At 38.1% G+C, this 22,256-nt stretch overlaps 2 protein-coding genes across 2 annotated transcripts; both read right to left on the reverse strand.

The window, feature by feature from the left end:
- Window positions 1-504: 504 nt before the first annotated feature.
- Window positions 505-16,764, reverse strand: arhgdia (Rho GDP dissociation inhibitor (GDI) alpha). The gene is made up of 6 exons (XM_028456087.1): window positions 16,658-16,764; window positions 5,459-5,651; window positions 3,972-4,076; window positions 2,101-2,177; window positions 1,920-1,983; window positions 505-1,666 (listed from the first exon to the last, which is right to left on the reverse strand). Exons 2-6 carry the CDS (start codon window positions 5,640-5,642, stop codon window positions 1,470-1,472), a joined length of 627 nt encoding a protein of 208 aa, XP_028311888.1. The 5' UTR covers window positions 5,643-5,651; window positions 16,658-16,764; the 3' UTR covers window positions 505-1,469.
- Window positions 16,765-17,830: 1,066 nt separating this feature from the next.
- On the reverse strand, window positions 17,831-21,566 carry alyref (Aly/REF export factor). Its single transcript, XM_028455967.1, has 6 exons — window positions 21,186-21,566; window positions 19,261-19,419; window positions 19,032-19,179; window positions 18,451-18,514; window positions 18,180-18,372; window positions 17,831-18,073 (listed from the first exon to the last, which is right to left on the reverse strand). The coding sequence occupies exons 1-6, from the start codon at window positions 21,426-21,428 to the stop codon at window positions 18,059-18,061; spliced, it is 822 nt and encodes a 273-aa protein (XP_028311768.1). The 5' UTR covers window positions 21,429-21,566; the 3' UTR covers window positions 17,831-18,058.
- Window positions 21,567-22,256: the final 690 nt, after the last annotated feature.

Raw genomic sequence — 22,256 nt, forward strand, 5'->3', positions numbered from 1 at the left:
CTTTTTAAAATAAAATAAGGCCAAACTATTCAAAATAAAAGATATTCTCAGGCTCTAAGTTACATTTATGAAGAAAATAACCTCCATTCAGAGCTGTTTTGAAACGGTGCATTATGTTTAATCTGATTGGTAATGATGTAATGCATTTGATTGTTGTCTGGTCATTTAATTTTCTGTAGTTCCACAATGTCCGTTGATCATTTTAAAGCTAAAAGTAATAAATTACTCATGGTCGGATGTAGAAATGTAATGAATGAGGTGGATTATGCATCACAAACATGTCACCTATTGTAAATAGAATAAAAACCCACTGATTATTCAGTTTAAGTCCATTTCTGTCAGATTTTATTTACTATAAATAGGATCAAATCGACAAGGAATAAAACGAGTGCTGCAATGTTGACCGACAGCATTTCACAATAAAACTGCAGGCGTCTCCTTTTATTGGATGAAAAATAAACCTAAAACTCACAAAGTGAAAAACAAAGAGTCACACACACACAATCCTAGTCTGAAGACTTTATTGTGAACACAGCAGATGAATTAATCTGGAATAATGTAGACAGAACACTTTAGTTTCACCCACACCACATCAGAGACACACCACAGCATTGAATACTTTTATTAAGGGAATGTGTGAGCGCTCGTGTGTCCCCTCAGTGAGGCCGAGGACAGGATGTTACTAACAAGCAGCATGACGTCGTCTGTGTTGGTCTGATTAATACAAGTGAGCAATTTGATTCTCACAGTGGAGCGAATACATTACATGGTAAAAAACCAAAATACTTCTATATTTCAGTACGAGAGGCTCACGTCATGGTCTGAAGGCAAACGGTGCAAATATAGAATCTATTTCTCCCAAAAAGGTGAATATAAGGCCACATATGGTTGCTAAAAACAGTTACATTACCATGATGAGGAGAGAACGGGCCACACGTGTCTTGACCTGGTATAAGCAGAGGTTGATGTGGAGCTCCCTGAGTGTGTTTTTGCTGAACTGTCTGAATTCTAAAACATTTGACATCTGCTCAAAGGCTTTAGTAGAAGGACCAGGTCCAAGAGTTGTGGTCAGCAGTGATTGCTCAACATGTACAACCATCACCACTGCTTGCTGTACAATATGGTACAAGGCAGCTCATGGTGCTGGAATATAACAATTAGAGATAAGGAAGACCAGATAGTGGAATGGGGAAGAACGTGCGACTTTTCCTGGAAACGACAACATATCTGATTTACGTTTCTATGAACAGGAAGTGACTCAAAAAATCCCAAATATGCACACTATTCGTTTTCTCCAGTGTACTTGATTAATCAGTAGCTGCAAACATATCTAGCATTTACAATGAGTGGAATGATGCTGTGATTGGAATAAAAAATAAAAAAACACAAATCTTCAGGAGCAGCCTGTGGAATCCAGGAGACAGGGAGGAACAAAGAGGCTGATGGAGAGAGCTGAGATGCTGCCAGTCCTACCAGTCCTTTTTGATGGTGAGGGACCACTCCCAGGACAGATGGTCGTGTTTGTCGTCGTCGGTGAACTTGGACTTGATGTTGTAAGTGCCACGGGCGATCATGCCTTTGGGTGCTTCCTCCATCGTGGTGAGGAACTCGTATTCCTGGGCTGGTCTGGGGCCGTAGCTGCCCACCATGTAGTCCGACTTGTCCACTGGATGGAGAAAGACATTAGGAGGATTTCCTTTAATGTTTATGAAAGACTCTCCAAAGGAGAAGTGCTCACTAACACAGATTTAGACACATTTGTGAACAATATGTCTTTTGTGTTTATAGAAAATCTTTTAGATCTTTGAGTTCAGCTCATGAAAAATGGGAGCAAAAACAAAAGTCTTGCGTTTATATTTTTGTTGAGTGTATATTACAGTTAGTAAAATAATGATCTAAAGAAAGCATATTAAACTTACATTTAATGCCTTTCCTGTAAGATTGCTGACAGTACCTCAGGCCTGACACAATCTCCTTGTTGACCTGCAAGAGAGAGTGTATAATGCTCCTCTTTAACATTAAGGTCTCTTAGCATTTGCATCACCAGTAGACAGACAGACAGACAGACAGACAGCAGAGGAGTGGTGGCTTTGGTCTCACCTTGAAGCTGATTTTTATCTTATACTCAACCCCCTCCTTCAGCACAAATGGGTTATTCTTTAACTCAACGAGGTTCCCTGAAAAAAAAAAAAGTTTGTCATCACTTCACTGAAACACATTAAAACGATACCTATAGTGGAAATGTATATAGCATAAAATGTGTTTATTGTACTTCTTTTTAATTAAAAAAAACATTAAAGCACTTTTTAGAACAATTTATTACCTTGGGGCATAAACTACAGAGAGCAGCCATTTTGGTCAGATCATGATGCACTTTCGTTGATCGGCAATGGTGCATTGTGGGTGGTAGAGGTGAAACAGGTCTATTTACATTGTGTAGCTTTTCTGTTAGCTCTCGGCACGAAGCAACCGTGCGTAACCTCTCCTTTAGTGATTAAGTGCAGCATCCAGGTTACGAGAGGATAAAATGTCACCTTTCTCAGCAACTACTACGGACAGAACTGTTGTTACCATCAGAAACGAGCCATGGCTGAGTAGTTAGGTGTTGGAAGTGCAAAAATATGGCTAGCAACTGTGATGAAAGCTGCGGGAAAGGATTTCTATTCATTGACAGGATGGTGCTGCACTACCTCTGAGGACCAGTACCGCCCTAACAAACAGGTGAGTTCTCCTGTGAGAGTTCATCATTTAGCCACAAGAAAAGAAGAGGGAACAATCTGTTGGAGACGCGGTTAGTGCCATGACAGTCACTCAGTGAGTATGTTTACAAGCTGCATTGAAGAACTTTCTGTGAAGGAATTCTGTCGGACCACGCCTTATTTCAGATGGAACTTTGTGCCCATTAGCTTAGCCCACAGATCCCTCACATAGCAGTTCAGGTTGAAGCGGTCCTCGCTTACCAATGAATTTCATCCAAACGGAAACGTTTGAAGTATCCAGTACAGATATTACGAAACCAACGTCAGGCTAACCTAACTCTGGCTTAGTGTTGCCATTTGGCTTAGAGACGCAAAATAAATGTTTCTGTGGGGTTTTTCCTCTTGTTGCTATAGCAACCATTGGCTTTACAGTCCACCATTGTTCAGAAACTGTAGACTAATGGAACTAGGGGTGTCCCGGTTCGATAGTATTATCGAAAATGAATAATGGATTTTATCGGACTGCATCTAAAGTCACCAATATAAATTTTCCGATCCAGCACTTCTATCCATAGGTGACTATGGACATACAATCCACACTACAAAATAAGTAATAAAAGTATGCAAGATTCGTGCTGATATTGTATCGGATCTATATCAGTATCAGCCGATACATAAGGCTGCAATATCAGTATCGTATTGGAAGAGAAAAAGTTGTATCAACAAAACACTGTTTCCTAGCAACAGCAAACAGGAAAACAAAAGTGTGCCATATCCTCATCAAAATGGCAGCTGTATATAGTTTATGCTCCAAGGTATAAAATTATTCTAAAAAGTCATTTTAACGAGTGTGTGTTTTATTAACAGTTTTTTTTGTTAAGGTGCACATATTTTGTTTATTGGTAATACATTTAACACATTTTTTGTCACATACATTTCCATTACAGGTACTCTTTAAACCAGATCTTTTTAATGTAATACAAACAGAAACCACCAGGGGGCAACAGGAATTATGGGAACTCGTGTGTAAATCTGCTCTAACAATCAGGGAATGGATGTTAACCCACTTAGATTACATCATGCCATTACTACAGGCCAATGTCCCTGCAGGTTATTTAGTGTCACAATGACTCCGCCTACATTCATCCTTAACAGCAACATGAATGTGATTTTAGCTTTTTCACTGAAAAAGAACCATCGCAGACACACAGGGTTTCTTAAGAAGAGTTTTGAGTCTCACTCAGACCAAACCATCACATGAACTCTACTCACCCGTCAGGTCGATGACCACATCCTTTGGTGCATTTTCAGCGTTACAAACTACAAGAGTCATTTTGGTCACTTGGACGTTTGGGGCATTAGGATCAGCGGTGACTTCTGAGAATCAGAGCAAATGAATTCAGTGACATCATTGGCAACTATCATCAAAACTTTTAACAACCAAAAATTCTGTGACGTACAGTAATCACAGGATCAACTTCTATGTTTGTCAGGGGTTAATGGGAGACGCTGATGAACTGATGAGTCAACAACTGCATACTGCAGGGCAGGCCTCCAGACATTGTGTATATAGATAGAGTGGTGGAAAGTTCCTGCACTCAGTGACTGAAATCAGCCAGTAGAACGTTTGACTCTTCAAACATTATTGTTGTTTCAGTGGGAAAAGTGTTTCAGTCAAAAACAGAAAATGATTCGTCTCTGCTTTTGCACCATCATCTTCTTTACTGGTGAACCAAGTGCCTTAAGAAGGACGTCTTCTTCTTGGGTTTTATTGGCGGAGGCGATGCATACTGCCACCAAATGCAGTATGTTCTTGCTACATACAAAGAGCAAGGACAAACACTGCCAAAATCAATTTGTAGAGTGCCGCCGCAATCCATGTAACAAAAACAAGAAAAAAAAAAAAAAAAAAAAACACTCATGATTTGATATTTGTTTCGAAAACCAAAATAAAAAACGGAAAACGCCTTGTTTTTCAAATTCAAGCTCTTTTGCTTCCGTACAGAAAACAAAAACCTTTATCCATTTTCTCCATTACCGATCGGCCAAAGTACGTATTGCATTTATCCATTAATAATATTTATTTCCTAAACTCAGCTGTCAGATCTGCACCAACCAGGATCTTCTAACAGCTCATTTACCAGGAGAACTGATTGGTCAGGAGGCGGGACTTTAGTACTCGCTCAGATCTTATCTACCTCATAAACTGGTCCCAACCAGGTAATGTGTTCAGCCTAAGTTACCATGGTGATTTAGCCCGATAAGAAGTTAGCCAGGGTCGTAGTACAGTACAGGACAGATCGAATAAATCCGGGAAGTTAGCACGAGAAGAGGGAATCCAGCTTCGTAGTACAGGCCTGTCGTACCAAGCACATGTTAACAGGTAAAAGTGCTGTTTTATTGTCCTGAAGTGTAGATTTGTCGTGGAAAGAGTTCCCTGATACCTGGGTCACTGTGGCTAATTAAGGAAAGGAAAATGGGTATTAAGAATTAGTCAAAAAAAAAAAAAAAAAAAAAAAACTGCATTCAACTTTAAAACCAAGTATGAATTTACAAACAGTAACAACAATGAAATCCCAACAAAAATATAAATACATTTGCATTCACGCAAATGAATCAAAAGATAAAATGAATTAAACAACTTTGTTCATCTCAGTGTCCTAGTTCTAAAATATTGTGAGATTTTTAGGTGAGAGTCTTGTGTTGGGAAACAGGAATTTAGATGAAGTGGACACCGTTTCCCAGCATTCCTCACTGACCTGCGGAGGAGAAACCCAGCAGCGTCTCCTTGTACTTCCGTAAGCTCTCGTCGTCCTTATCCATCTCACTGATCTCCTGAAGGGTCTTCTTGGCGGGGGCTTTGTAGTTGATAGGCGGGGTGTCATCATCGTTGTCCGCGGCCATTGCAGCCATCTGCTCTGGGGTGGGCTCCTGCTCTGCCATGTTGTTGTACTGAGGAAAACAAAAGGAGGAGAGATTCAGAATGATTTACACAACAACCCACATCTCTTTTTTTACCCCTGTGTAACACAAATGTGAGGCAAAGCAACATTTGGATGGTGGATTATTGTAACAGATTAGTTGTCCAAAGGGCAACATCATTGAACTTTGGACCAAAGGCAGCAGCTCATGAACACTAGAAATCTGCTTGAATATTTCCACAGGTACAAAAAGCAGAAACATGATCTGACTGATAGACATCAAATTATCTGCAACATTTGGGACCACAGATTTCTGTTGCTTCTTACTATTCCAAATGCACAATAGGTCAAATTCAGCTTAATACACACTAACAGGGAGAAGCAGTTTATTATAGGGCTGGGCAATATATCATGATTAAACATATATCGAGTTTTCTAGTTAAGTTAAGGATGCACTAATCGATCTGTGCCGATTTCCCTTACTTTTGGGGATTGGCCAATCCTAGCGTATGAAACCGATCTTTTCTACCTTCGCAAAGCTGTTAAAGTCGGTCATAAAGTCAGCCACTGTCCTCTTCTGCTGTGAGATAACTGACAGGCCCCGCCCACCAGCTCATGTGTGTGCTGCGCATGCCTCTGCTACACAGGATAAGAACACAACTCACAGAGGCACGGTTAGCTTAGCATGTCAACAGTATTACACAAAAAAAAAAAAAGAGAGCAAAGGATCGCAATTTGTACTTCCTGTAACGCGGAAATAAGTCCTGGTGGAGCTCTATTTAAGAAACAACCACACCGCTGAGTATGTAGCATTTGACGCAAGAAATCAAGCTAATGCTAAAGCTAAAGAGTAGCACAGAAGCAGTGGGCTGCTGTTAGTGCTTATGAGCAGTGAAAAGAGCAAACTAACTATGAAGAAAATGATGGAGTTCATTGTTTTGGACATGAATAAAAAACTTCCACTAATGTATAAGTGACTGTAATAAGTGTGAGAACAACTAACCTGTGTCATATTCATTCTGTCATTACTGTTTGACTAATGAAAATGTTACACATGATCCACTTTTTATTATTTCTGTAGAATGTTCAACTTTTAGGAGCTTCTATCCTGTAAACTGTTGAAGATTATTTTTGGATTGATATTTTTACATTTAAATATCCACACATTTTTACACTACAAATGAACCTAAAACTCAGCACACTTCATTGGTGGTTTAAGATGTTTCATTAGTTTGTCCTGCAGATTATTATTATATCATCTACCCCAAACCCTGTGATTTTCTTAATGTGTAAAACCAAAATACTGCTGTGCACTTCATTTATGGCAAAGAGCTCCAAACAGGTCTGCAGTGGAACCTGTTGGACACGTTTATTTTGTTTTTAAAATGTGAAAAATGAAAGACTGAAGGAAGTGATTTAATTTAGTATTTTGGACAGCAATGTTCTAAACTATGAATTTAAATTTGAGATAACTACCTCATGTGCAGTTAAAACAACACGTTTGTGTAGTTTTTCACATGCATTGCTTAATGTCTTACAATAAAATAAGATTGGAGCATTCAAGATGTATGCTCTGTTTGAAAAATAAAAAATAAAAAAAATTCGGTGATCGGCCAGAAAATTGCAATCGGTGCACCCCTAATTTTAGAACCCAGACCATCCACTAAACAAGCCACACTACAGAACTCACTCACACATGCTGCCCCTTAGAGGAGAAAGAAGCCAAAAGTGGCACATATTGTGCAGATGTTTCAGAATCAGAAAAGATTTTATTCGTCAGGTACAGTTTAAAAAACAGTACAAGGAAGGAATTGCAAAACTTCCTGGTGATAAGATGAGACTGCCTTGGAGAGCTGGTTTTGGAAGCACAAAGAAGATAAGCAATGTGTTTTCGATTCAGGCTCGGTCAAGATTCTTAATAGGACTAGGTGTTACAAATCCCTAATATTCAGGACGACAATTGGGGTACTCTATTTTGTAAAGATCGCAGGGCGCCACCCTGCAATCTTTACTAAATAGCATTGTGTCCCGGTTCTCTCTGCATTAAAACAATAAGGTGGCCTCAACTTGCAACAGACATGCAAACACCAAAGGCCTGAAAAAGGTGACAAAAAAATACATCATAAGGGATTCTCTCCCAGATAATGTTTTTGATTTTAACACATAAATTAAGCAATCTTGAACACTCGGAAGAGTACACTAAGACAAATTATACCATTTTCTTCAAGCAAAAAAAAACATGATGTATTCACGCCACTCACATTGTGGTTTGTGAAAAACAACAAAACTATATATATATATATGAAGAATTGTGATGTTAAAGTAAAAGTATAACATTTGTACAGTTATTCGATTTGTTACTTAACACCAGTGCTGCTGGTTTTATAGTCCTTTTAACAGTTTCCATCATGTGTCTTGTTTACTTCCTCTTTTAGACTGGACCAGCTTTCTTTGTTGATCCATGTGCTTTTTACCAAACACTCTTTCTTTCTCCATTGCACTTTCATCATAAAAGTTTTTTCTTAATATTAATTTTATATTGCTAAGCGCTTTGAGATGACTTTGTTGTATTCTGCACTATATATATAAAGTTGAAATAACTGGCAAACATTAAGAGGAATTACATAGGGCACTATAAAATACATTTTATTTTTTCCAAACTCCATTTTTTTCCTTCAACTTCTGTGTTTTCCACATTGTTGTTTTTTTCTTTTTTTTTAAAAAAGAAATGTAATCAATTTTTTTCAGAAAATATTGGTTTTCAATTCCTATGAGTAAACAAAAACAAAGAAGCAAACCATAAATAAACAAAAATGTATGTCAAAATAAAAGTATTAATTTAAAACCACGCGTAAGCTCCAATTCAAAGGTAGCTATTAGGGATGTAACAATTAATCGCAAGGCAGTTAAAAATCGACTCATAGGTATCACGGTTGATATCGATTTTCTGAAAATTGAATCGAAGTACTTTTTTTAACCAGCAGAGGGCGCTATCCACAAGTGTAGGCGGCGGGCGGAGTCTGCTAATACTTTCTTTCTGGCCGCCTTCTACTCTTAAATATGTTAATAAATGATTCATTGCCCCTTTAGCACCGAAAGAATATCTGTAATATTACTTGAATATCTGTAAAAGTCACGTTTTTCTATTAGCTCTGTCTGCTAGCATAGCTTCTCTTCTTCACTGCAATATATATGCATGCCAACCGACCACTGTGTTACCAGCGCCCTCTGCTGGTCCAAACAAATATGACGTAAATCAGTGTAATCACGTTTTTTTTTTTTTTTTAAAGTCCAAATGTTAAGGCACAAAATACATTTTCAGTTGCACTTTAAAAAAAAAAAAAAAAACTATTATGTAGTTTTGCATTGTTTATTATAGAACCAGAATTTAAATTAATAGGCTTCATTTTCATTTGTATTATTCCTTTATTTATTTCATTCAAGATTTATTTTTAGTTAAATTGCATTGTTTTGAATAGTTTATCAAGGAATTCTTTTGACAATGAAAATTAAAAGGAAAATAGTACAGTATTTTCTAGTTTTTTTCCCAAAAAAAAAAATTTGTCTACAGTCCCATTTTGTAAAATAAATCGTGAGAGAATCGTATCGTGAACCCAGTATCGTGAATCGAATCATATCGGGAGTTGAGTGAATCGTTACATCCCTAGTAGCTATAGATGATACTGACATGGATTATTCTTACTGCTCCTTTTTAATTATTTATAATCATGTCATATATGATATGAGATGATGTATGAATGACAGCAGCATTAATGTCACCATATTTCCCCTCAGGGATCACTTAATATTTTTTTTTCTTGTTATGTCATAGATTATCGTAGATTGATTTCTGACCAATATATCAATAATTGCAGTATCGTCAAACAACCCAGAGGTTCCCACCCCTAGTCAAAAGACCAGACAAAACAAAAGCAGCAGCAGGGACAGACACGGGTGGGAAGAGAGGGAGCAAAAAAAAATGTGACCACCTTCGTCAAGCAGCACAAAAGAAAATGTGTTAAGAAATGTGCCTGTGCGGCATTTTGCATCAGAAAATTTAATCCCAAATTGTCTTTCTGGTAAGACATATTTGAATAAAAAGTATAGAAATGTATATTGTATATAAAAAAAAATATTGCGATATGAGTTTTTGTCCATATTGCCCAGCCCTACTACTGACTGGAAGCAGACCTAGCTACCACATACCAACACGTATTTCTTCTATTGCTGCAAAAAAAAAAAATCTGCTTAACATGCCAGCTAAACGTCACTTTAATATCAGTGAAGGTTAAAAAAACACTAAACACTAATAGCCCCAGTGTGAGACAGGTAAAGACACATTTCTCTTTAACCAAAGAAGCCAAATAAGGCACAAGTAGCAATTGTACAGCAGAGAAACCGGTTTGTGGCTCAGCCTTGAGCTTTAGATAAAACCAAGCAGGAACTATAAGGAAGCAGTACTGTCATGTCATTTCATTAAGGAAGGCCTTCAGTGTTAGTCTTTCTATCACCTTCTAATCACAAATTCATTTATGGCAGGACAGCTCTGTATGCGTGTGTGATAGCGCATTAAATAAACTTACAATCAACCACCCATGAGGACCAACTACAGACTAAGGCACTATGTATCAGGTGGAGAACAATGCATGCAGCCTCACAAAGAACAGGAGGGTGGAAAAGCTTTTTCCTTTTGGAGTCTGCATGTATTCCCTGAATGTGGCAGTTCACTGAGTCCAACAGCTCAAACACATGTTTGTTAGGTTAAATTTCATCTCTAAACAAGTGTGTCTGCCTAAGTTACACCTGGAGTGAAGCGGTGACATGTCTTTGGAACTTCGAAAAGGCCTCAGCGGTTGTGTGCCTGATCAGGATAAGAACGTAAAATGTAATTTATTTATTAATCTTTTCAACCTACTATAAAACAAGACCACAATTATTTTTTTTCGTTAAAAAAACATGATTTTTTTTTAATCAATACAATAATCACCAGTAAGATATCACTGAAACCATTTATTCTTACACCTCTATAAGAGATGCTTTTGTTTTGAAAAGGGGAAGTTTGATTTTTAGCTTGAAGCCAGTCCCAGGATGATTTTACATTCCACTTACAATGCATCATGGGACGGTCGAGTATGACTAGTGTGACCACCGTGTACCCCTAGGGGTTTATTTTTGATTAAAAATGATAATCATACTAAAAATTACTAGCAACTCACAAAACAACAACAAAGACACACTAAATGATGTCTGTAGTGGTTCACTGACACCTTGTGACTGTGCCCTTACGTGCTATGCATGTGTTAGCGCAATTATATCAATTTGTTAAAAAACATGATTTAAAAAATCGATTTGGAATTTTATTAGATGAATACGATAATCATGCGGTGAATCTTTGCAATATATACCCAAATCGAATTTTTCTTACTTCCTTAATTGCAACGAATGTGACAAGATCAAACTGTACAGGATTGTAGGACCTTTCCTCCTCAACCCACATTGTTCATGCATCATTAAACTCCTCCATTGTTACACAACACCTGCACACACTGAGGAACGACATATTACTAGTATGATCTCACTTCTAAAAACGTACAGACAATAAGAAAATAGATTAGCATGAACAATGCCTTCCTTCTTTCCCTCATGACAGTTTATTCTGACTAGACACAAGCTGAAGTTAATAACAGAAAAGACCTGCTCATTGTTCATGTTGGGAATCAACAATGACGTCATGAGATGTTGCAAACAAACTGCGGATGTGTTGTGGGTAAACTGGTCCACCTCAGTGTTCAATCTCTGCCTGAACAGCTCCACTTGTCAGTCTTAATAACACGAGGAGGATAATCTGTTTTCTTGGCCGCGTCTAAGCAACTTTAAAAATGCACACATCAGGCCTGGCTGGAACCCAGGTCATAGGATTAGGCCTGGTCACTTAGCAACACCGCTGAGAATAAAAAGATTATGGAAAGTTGGGATTAATGGTAATCAGGCACTTAAGGACAGGAGAGGAGAAAGTCTGGCAATCACTATCTGTTTTTAGCCATCATCATTTCACAATCTTTTCTTTCATAATACAATCTACAAATAGAAACAGGACCAATTGGTAAAAAAAACGACAGTCTGCCCTCAACACTAATATCTGTGTGTGTAGTTTAGATTGTGTTAACTTTATAACAGATAATACTGTCAAAACCAGTTTTACATGTATACAATCACCATGCTTCTTTTAATCTAGGATATATATTTTTTATTTTATTATTACCTGCAGCACATACATATTTATTATTAATGTTTGTTTTTTGTTCTACGCACATACAGCCAAGCTAATTTCTTGTGCCGTTTTAAACTGCACTTGGCGAATAAAAACTTTTCGGATTCTGATTTAGGTACCTGTGACAAAAGGGTGCAAAGATGACAACTGTGTGGCTTAAAACGAGCCTTTAGCCTTCATAGCATAAAGAACATTAAACCCATATAAGGATGTGCAACCATTTAGCCGTTCAGAAACGGAAGCATCGCATACCAAACAGCCTCTTTCGTCTATGAAGAAACTGTGGCAAACTTCCTTTTGCACTCAGTGATTCACTTCCTTTTAAGCACACAACCACTGCAAAGCTATAAAGTGCACGTTGCCTTGATGTGAACACAACAAAATATATATTTTGGGGGGGGGAAACAATGCACCAATGGTAATCATACAGATTAAAGGTTATTAAGAATGAATGTCTAGCTAAATGTTACATGTAGGATTCAGCGTAAGAATGTAAAGCTGAACATACCAAAGTTTAGAGGAAATGCTGCAAAGTAAAAGAGATGAGAAGAAATGAGGAGAATGAAGGAAAAGAAAACAACACAAGTGGACATGTTTACATTTAAAGCGGAATAAAAGTTAATTCCTCTTTAACCTGACCTTATAAACACTAATGCTAATTTAATTCCAAATTAAACTTAGATTCGAATTAGGTGGCTGGTTAATTCCGAATTAAATAATTCCTCTTTCTTGTAAACACTACATTCTGCTTTAAGTTAATTCTGGTCCTTCCGCGCATGCGCAACTTGCGGCAATGACGAGCTGGTGACGACATAATCCAAGATGGCGGCCCGGACTAGAGCCGACACTATTTACTAAGAGCCTTAAAAGACATGGATATAATGAAGAGTCGATGGACAGAACACAGCATAAGCATGCAGACATTCACATGGACTTGATACACACACGGACATTGGCAAACGGAACAGGCCTCATCGGAGGGGTGATACTAATGCCCGGAGACGGAGTAAATGCGTCCCTGTACTGAATTCACAGGCTGTAATATCACCAAGTTTAATATTGTACCAGTTTTTAGAGCTACTATCTTTACCAGGGAGCAACTATTTATTCCTGGTTATTGTTTTACAGAGTTTTACTGGGGTTTATTTATAATTCCTATCTCTCTTCCGCTCTGCGGACCAAAGTGTGTTATTGTCGAGCTGCTGCTTTAAAACTACATTAAAAATAAAGGTGAAAACAGTTCTGATGTGTGGTCCGCGTTATAGCCGACAATTAAAGGTTTGTTGTGCGTTTTTCCCGATGGACGGCATACGTCACATTCGCCCCCTGTCCAATCAGAGCCTTCCCAACCCCCAGACCTAAAGCCGAATTAATTAAAGCCGAATAAACCGGTTTTACATGTAAACCCCAATTTGAAAATTACTATTTCCATCTAAACATGAAGCAGAACACTATGATTCCGAATGATTTCATTTGGAATAACTAATTCCGACTTAAACATCAACCGTGGCCAAAGACGGTGAGACAAAACTTTAAGAATTATTGTTCAAAATGGTGTCTCAGGTAATGATCCAAGTAACACATTTTTTGACATTAACTAAATTCAAGCCACTTTAAACGACCAGTGTTACAGATGTTATGAGTTCTACCGGCTGAGAAAATGCAACCGAGGACAAAATAAGGCTGCGTTTGAAATGGCACACTCCGTACTATGCACTGTAACTCAATGAGTATATATTGGCTACTATGTAGTACAAGTATGATTAGGTTGATGACCATTCCCACTGAAGTATACTTCCAAGTTTCCCAAGATGCATTTGGAACCTACAACGACAAAAACCTGAAGCACACTGAGGCTAAATATCTCCGTTGATTCTCCATCTTTGAAAGTTCTGAAAACCTTTTAAGTGAGAAAGTGACCAATTACAATATCAACATGTGCTCATTTGATCCATAAAACTCACAGAAACACATTTAATGTCGACATTTCACAGATTTTCCGAGACCATCCATTGTGCAACTGACAAAACTTCCGGTTAACTTCAAAATAAGAGCCCTATTTACAAAAGCGTTAAAAACTAATGGAAGACAAGAAAAGATGCTTTTGTTTTGAAAAGGGGATATTTGATTTTTAGCTTGAAAGCGGTCCCAGGAAAATTTTACAGTTTTAAAAGTAATATCAAAACAATGAGGAAGGACTAAAACAGAGAGGAAGCTGTAAAATAGCCAATGAGAAATCCATGCACAAATCAGCAGGAAACTCCCAGTGAATGGAACAGACTGGAAGCCAGCTGAAAAAAGTCAGGACTTATTTCCTTAGCTTGGTGGGATCTTTGGAGATGTGCAGAGTTTGAATCCCTTTCATCACACTAGTGCTGGGCGATATGGACCAAAACCATTTTTTCTCAAAATGACGATATATGATATAAATCTGCATATTTTTAATTCAAATAAAATGTTACGAGAAAGACAATTATGGGTTAAATTTGCAGATGAAAAATGCCCTACAGACACATTTTTTTTTTAAATTGGGAAGGTCTGGGTTAGAATGCACTGAGTGATCATCTAACTATACTTTTCATGCATTTCTGAGAAGTACAAAAAAGGCAACTCCTAAAACGAGTACTTTAATACAAAATATGTCCAAAATAGAAATCTTGATATATCTTAAATCTGGATGTGTTGCCAAGCCCTACACCAGACTACATTAACATAGAGGAAAAGTAACTGCCACACATTTACAGCTGTAAATGTACTTTTGCACTACGTGTTACACAGCTCACATAAATAAACAGAACTGTGTACTAGCTTCCAATAGTCACACAATTTTAATTAGTCTGATTTTGATAACTTTCAAAAATGTAATTTATTAGTACGTAATTGACCGATCTTTATGAGATTTTACTCAGTTATGTCAGGTTGGTTCCTCAATTATCCAACCAAGTTTTCTCTGGATTGGATTGAGAAAGCGCATGTTATCGCAATTTTTCAAAAACATTGGGGTTGCCCATACATTTGGACCGACTGTATCATTATTAGAAAGTTCTTCTAAGTCTTCAGAATCATTGATCCAGATAACTGCAAATATTTGGCAGAGATAATATTTGGCACTGAGTGAAGGTTTGCACTTGTTGTTTAGTTCAACAAAGTGTATATTGATACGGAAAAGTATCAATAGCCTCAGAGACTATGAGTACGTTTTCTGCATTTTCCGGACCTTTTCTACATAAACGTAATGTGCCTGTGTTTTCACTGTGTCAGGATGGCCGAGTGGTCTCAGGTGCCACACTCAAGGATTCTTCCTTATGCTACCATGGGTTCGAAACTCACTTTTGTCATATATATTTTTTTCATTTTAACATATTTAACACGGCAAATTCCACCTTTAAAAATACATATATACGAGAAAAATTAGCATTTTAGGGTATTTCCTGGGTTAGGGCTAAAATAAAAGGGTTAGCGTGGTATCTCAAAATAAATATGAGCAAAAAAATAAAACTGACGGAACTTTAAGTCACGTGATGCACCTATCACAACACCTAAACTGGCCAATGAGGGGTGCTGCATATGAATAGTACTGGTAAACGTGTGAATAGACTGGAAGTATATTTATATGTTTCTGTATAAATAGCCACGGCCTTAGTTTAATGAAAATGTCAATTTCTACGGTTGCTGTACGGACAACCCCCAGTGCTATTAGTATGGTTACCGAAGTACACGTACGTAGTGACTTTGGGGTTAGGTTTATGGTTATAACCAAATAACGCAACAATTTTTAGGTTTAGTCTTGGTCACATGACCTAAACTGGCCAATAACTGACCTATCACATGACCTAAACTGGCCAAATAAGGGCGCTGCGTACGGATAGAATGTTGGTATATTGATACGGCAATCGTACGGATAGCCACTGCCTAGTTTAATCACCTCAGACCTTTACAACCAATCAAGAAAAGGATAAAAAAAAAATCTGATAATCCGGCCTCTGTTGCCAAGTTACTTTTTTTTTTTTTTACATATACAAAAAATGACTAGTGTTGACAAATTTTAAGTAAACGTTTGCTTTTAACAAAGAAGGAGGAATAAGCAAGAATTTCTGCAGGCCATTCATTTACACTGAAACAGGAAATGTGAGCAGTTTGTGAGGGTGTTATGAAAAAATGCCCTTAGTCGGGCATGTGTTGAACTTTCTGGAGGACAAACATGGGTGTTTCTTATAACATAAGAACACAACTATGAAGACACTAATTTAAGCTTACATAATTAATTGCAGTTTTCATTGTTGGGTGCAAGCTCAAACTAAAAAAGGTTGTGAGGTACAGGAAGTAAAATCCAATGCTTCTTACAAACCTGACAGTTGATTTATTGACGATTTAAAAAGTAAATACCGTGCTAACTATGATATACAGGTGAACTAGATCAAATAAGAACTCACTGTTACGCCAATTACACGCTTTAAGTCTTATTAACGTTGACGTAAAACCGAAAACCGGCGGCGAAAAACCCGGAAATCAAGCAGCCACTGTATCTGAATACCTTACTGACGAACACGTTAACAACACCTCTCCGCCTCACTGAGACACAAAATACTTTTCTAAAATCAACAAGTGACAGATTTTTCAACATTTTTTTATTATTCATACTTCAGGTCAACTTATTAGTTTTCCAACATGTGCTAAAAAGCAGTATTTCATTCTTAGCATTAACGCAAGCATGCATCATTAAATGTCTATAATTGTAAAGTTGTTTTGTCTTCCATGACTCTTACCGTTAAAATTCCGTGCGTGCTGCAGTCTGTGAATAAGCGCGCGCCGGGACGGCAGACAGGAAGATTTGACAAAGTCACACTACCGGTCCAACACTTCCTGCCTTCAAAATAAGAGCTTCACATTAGTTTCACAAGTTGTCTGCAACGTCTGTTGTTTTAAGGGTCAAAGGTGATACAATATTCAGTATTTTTTACTGCAGGTGAAATTCATTTCAAGGGCGGGATTTAATTTATAATTCAACATTAAAGATTTAATAGTTTAGTTGAATATGAACTTAATCCTCTTTTACCTTCGAACTCCTCTATGACATGGCGCAGCTGGAAGGCATCCAACTACCAAATCCACTAATTCTTTTTCATTTATCCTTTTCCTGAGCTGTTGCAGATGAAGTTCGAAGGCTTTAAGTTGGCTGCTTTTTTATTGTGAAAATCTACCGGGAAATTACGTAAAGAAAGATAGATAGATACTTTATTCATCTCCAAGAGAAATTCACAAAACAAACCCCAACACGTTTTAATATGTAATATTGGATTTTAGATCAAACTAAATTAGTTTCTTCGTTGAGAGCTTTTAATGGGGCCCAAATAATTTACAGACATGTTAACAGTGAGGTAAATCCACACTTTTAATACGCTTCTGAAGTCTTTTTTTTTTTTTGTAAGAATGACATCTAGTGGATAAACTGAGTAGCAGTGCATTATATAATTTCGTTTGACCTGCTTTCCATCACTGCTGCTTTGTTAATTTCTTAAACATCGTAATGTCGAGTTTAATTGTGTGAAATGTTGGCAGTCACACCATGCATTTCAATGATGTTACAGATTTCGCACTCTGGAAATTATATCTACTTTTTAGATTTCATTAGGAAATGATATTGCTGATGTTTCCAAAAATTAATATTCCAGATGCTTACAAAGAAAGCCAAAAAAGTGTGCTTTTAAAGATGATATATCACCATTAAATGAACATTTAAGCCAATCGGTACAAACGTGCTAGTGAAACATTTTATTCAAAAGCAAGTAAAACTGTAATGTCACTTTTAGGTCATGCAAATAAATAAAAACATCACAAATGTGTATTAAAAAACCATGAGACTTTTGTTGATATATGCTGCAGGCTTTTATTACATGTTTATTGAACTTCAATGTAACGGCTTGAATTGGAGAAAACCCAATTCAAAAACCTACAGCCAAATCTATTATTTTATCAGTAAAATGACAAAAAAAAAAAAAAAAAAATGCCATACTGGTATAAAACACTTGGAGCATTTAAAACAAGATGCCGGTACAATAATTCAATCACATCAGAGGACAACCATGTGTAAAATATTCTGCACATTTGTAACAACCCCCTTCTGTGCAGATAGGAAGGGACAATGACGACAAAGGAGAGCAATGCGTTTAGGTTGTGTCCATCTGGGGAAAAAACAACAAAAAAAAAAAACAGGTAAGAGTTAAGCTCACAGTTACAGGAAAGCAGGACAGTTCGATTATAAACTGGGACATTAATGGCAAAACTTACTCTGGCATTGTAGGCATCTAACTGGGCGTCAAGCTCTTCTGCTGATAGTTGCTGTTTGCTGACACCAGCACCACCACGGCCCCCTCGTCCTCTCCCTCTGGCTCCACCAGCACCGCGTCCTCCACGTCCCCTCTGCATTCCTCCAAAGTTTCCACCGCGACTCCTGTTCATGCCCCCGCCGCCTCTGTTTAGGCTGAAGAAAAGGAATCATCACAAAGAGTACCAAACTAGGCTTTTAAAAAAAAAAAATTTAAACACATGAATCACTTACCCCTGCATGGGTCGCCTCTGTGTGTCAATCTGAGATGTGACGAGTTGTATGTTCATGGGCCGTCCTAGGAGGGAAAAAAAAACAAAACATTTACTCTCAGATTTATAGAGACTGGTCCGATAGTGGAGCACAGAGCTCACAGTAAACATGGTGATGCTGCTTGTTACCTACACTAGAATTTTTATTGTACTTGTGTGTACTTTATTATTTATTCTTGTTGTATTATGTTTATATTGCACTATATTTGGGTTAATATTTTTATAACATGAACATGACAAAAAAAACCTTGAACCTTATTGCTTTCCTCTGAATTTGTATATTGTATTTTTAATTTGCAAGTCATCGTTGAGATGACGCGTTTTTAACTGTGTAGCACATTGTGCTGACTCGTGCATGAAATATGCTATATAAATAAAAAATTAATTTGATTTTTTAAGTGTGAAATATTTTTTGTTGCTTTTTTCTCTTTTAATCATGTACGAATGAAATGCCCGACAAATAAATTTGCCTTGCCATTTCAAAAAAAAAGTTAGAAATAAAACATTGAAAATATAGATTGTCATTCTCGGCATGAATCTTACCATCAAGCGGGATGCCATTGTACTGTTTCATGGCTTTGAGAGCATCAGCCCTGCGTTCAAAGTGGACATCTGCAGTCCCCAAGCTTCTCCCCGATCGATCGTAGTGAACTGCAGCCTTCTTCAGTGTTCCGAATTCTGCGAAGAGTTCCTGAAAGCAAGGTACGCAATGTTTTCAATGACAGGAATTGTACAAATGATTCAATGTGTGCGCCCAGGAGCTCAAAAATACCTGAATGTCGGCATCCGAAACCCCAAAGTCGAGATTGGAGACGAGGAGCTTTCCTCCGGTTTCCACACCGCCTCCTCCGCCACCCCCAGCAGCACTACTAAAGCCGCTGAAGCCGTTGTCGTACATATCATGCTGCCATTTGTCTGGAAGCTGTTTGGGCTGCAACAGATGAAAGAGAACGAACCTGCTGACTTCTGAATCCCCTTTGCCTCTGTCAATCACAGTCCACATGGCTGGGAGATGGGGCAAGCAGGAGCTTCAGTTCCAACAAAGGCCAGGGTGGTCCACTTAGCCCCTCCCCTCACAATATGAAATACATTTTTCATAAACAAGCCTGTACATTACGGTAATCCAGTGGTTCCCAGTCTTTTTTGTCCTGTGTACCCCATCTTTATATCACAGGTATTCTTGATAATTTCATACGCTTTTTCATTTGTAGAACAGTGGGCTCTCCTTAACCCCAAGCTGTATCTCCAACATTGGGTCCCTAAGGCTTAATCTACAAACTCAAATCAATGAGTGTACTTTAGGGTGGAATTTAATTAAAAATACAACTTTAATGCAATTACTTCAATAGTAAGTAAATACAATCTCCTTTATAAAATGTAGCCAATTATTGTCAGTGTGATAAATTGGCATCTATAACATAAAATAATCATATTTAAATAAATTACAAGAAAATAGTATTTTATTGAGCAATAGCACTGTTAATTTGTGGGGAATTTGCCCAAAATATACCCTAAAAATGAACCAGGAACATTTCCCAATTGGTTTTCATGCACCACTGTTTGGGAACCACTGCTGTAAATAATGTTTTAGTTACTTCAAGAACAAAATTTAGTTTTTTGACAGGAACCTCGCTGAAAGTCTTGAAAATATGTACATTTGTGTAAAATACAACTTGTACGAATTAATGTAAATGTTTGTCAGCAGTTATAAAACCACACCAGTCTGCATAAGAATGCATCACAACCTCAATAGAAGTCTAAAATCATCTTCCCAAACCGGTTATGAACATTGCCCATTGTTCTTGCCATCTGTGCCTCCAAAGGCTCTCCATCCTCGGTTACAAAGCGGTGACCGTCAGGAGCCGCGGAGCCTCCAGCGTTGCACCTCGTCTCCAGGCCCGCTCAAACAGTTCTTAACCAGGCCAGCCAGTAAAAAAAGGGGCCTTCATCATGATGTTAAATGTCCGTACGTTGGATCAAGGACGATGAAATAACGCAGCCACTACAGTAGGTTATAGCACAGCGTCCATTTTGAGACCACGCCATTTTGGCTCAGGCTTGGTTTTAGCTCGTCACAACTTTCCACTGAATCACATTCAATAAAATGGAACGTTTGCCTTAAAGACAAACTGTGGGACAGGGGGGTGAAGTCCACTGATCCATCCACAAAGCTACAGCCGCATTGGTTGTAAACCATCGAAAGGCCGCAGCCACTCCCGGACAAAGGGCCGACTGGAAGGGAATGGAGACAAAAACCATGCTTCCAACAGTGGCGTGGAAACCTCTCTCGATGAAGCAGATTCTTTTCACCACCATTCTGATATTTGAGTTAAAAAAAAAAACACCTAGTTTAGACTGAGGAGGCTACTATTATTTAGATGCTGAATTCAAGATGGCGCCGAGGCGGCTAAAGACATTCGCTTTTTCTCAAAGGCCTCTTCTTGAAGATATGTCGAACATTTGTGTAGTGGGAGTAGGGACATGGTAAAAAAAAAAAAACAACTTCCAGTGAAGCCACACAGCAAACTAAGGAGCCCTCTCCAATGAGGAGGACTCTGTGGTCAGCATTCATTAAACTCGGTTAAATAGCTAGTAGTGTAGCTGTGCGGGCCTGTTGGAGAACAGATGGACACCCAGGCATTTTCAGATTGTCGAAGGTTCAGCCCTTCTCTGCCAATTCCTTTAACTTTCTCATACCCTGCTGTAAGGCGTTGGTCTGCCTCTACCGCGGTTCAGGTTCTGTCGGCTCCGCATGGGGCCGGATCCTCCGCCCCGTCCTCCAAATCCGCCGCCGCCGAGATTGAGGCGCCCGGGGCCTCCACCACCGCGGCCGCCGCCTGTGCCTCCACGGCCTCGGCTTCTGCCACCGCGGCCTCCGCCTCTCTGTTGTCTATTCTGCTTAATGATATCATCTAACGACATATCCATCTTATCGGTCATTATGCTGAAGCTAACTTCTGAAGGAAACTAGATTATAAAGCCCTGATATTGTCAAGTCCTTCTCCCTGAGTACTGCTCTCTACTGCAGAAAGAACACAGACTGAAACCAAAGGCAATCGAAAGAGCTCACTGATACACGTAGGAGTGTTACGTAGTGAACGTCATGACGTCACCGCGACTGATTGGCAGGTGCCAGAGCCCTTTAGAGAGAGAGTTGCGACAACGGAAGTCCAAAATGCTTGACGTCACATGAATCATGTAATTTTGTCCCGGAAGTTAGTGGCGGGCCATTCGAAGCCATTGATTCCTCGTGACATAGCTGGGAATTTTGGAAATTTGTCATCAATAACTGCATTGATTTACAATTATTATACAATACATCGTCATATGTATGTGTATATACAATATATGTTCATGTAGTTCCATAAATAGTTTTATTTCCTAACGTAAATTCGTATTAATGAATAGTGTAAACGGCTAGCTTACATGCTTTTTGACATAGTTAAGGCCAACATTAATTTGGTTAAACAATGTGTTAATATGTATTTTATACAGTATGTGTTGCTTTGAATTTTCTTTAATTGTGAGTCATTTTGTCTGTTTATGTGGTATTTCCTTATTTTTACGTGTTTTTGGAGTAATTTTCTGTGTTTTTGTTAGTTTGTGGAGTCAGTTTCTGTGTATTTGGTATTTCTTTATTTTTCACGTGTTTTTGGAGTTATTTTAAGTGTATTTGTTGTTTTTTTTGGTGAGTTTTTGGAGTAATCTTGCTTTGAATTTTCTTTAATTGTGAGTCATTTTGTCTGTTTATGTGGTATTTCCTTTTTT

This window comes from Gouania willdenowi, chromosome 8 (genome assembly GCF_900634775.1).
Source record: "Gouania willdenowi chromosome 8, fGouWil2.1, whole genome shotgun sequence".
Classification (NCBI taxonomy): domain Eukaryota; kingdom Metazoa; phylum Chordata; class Actinopteri; order Blenniiformes; family Gobiesocidae; genus Gouania; species Gouania willdenowi.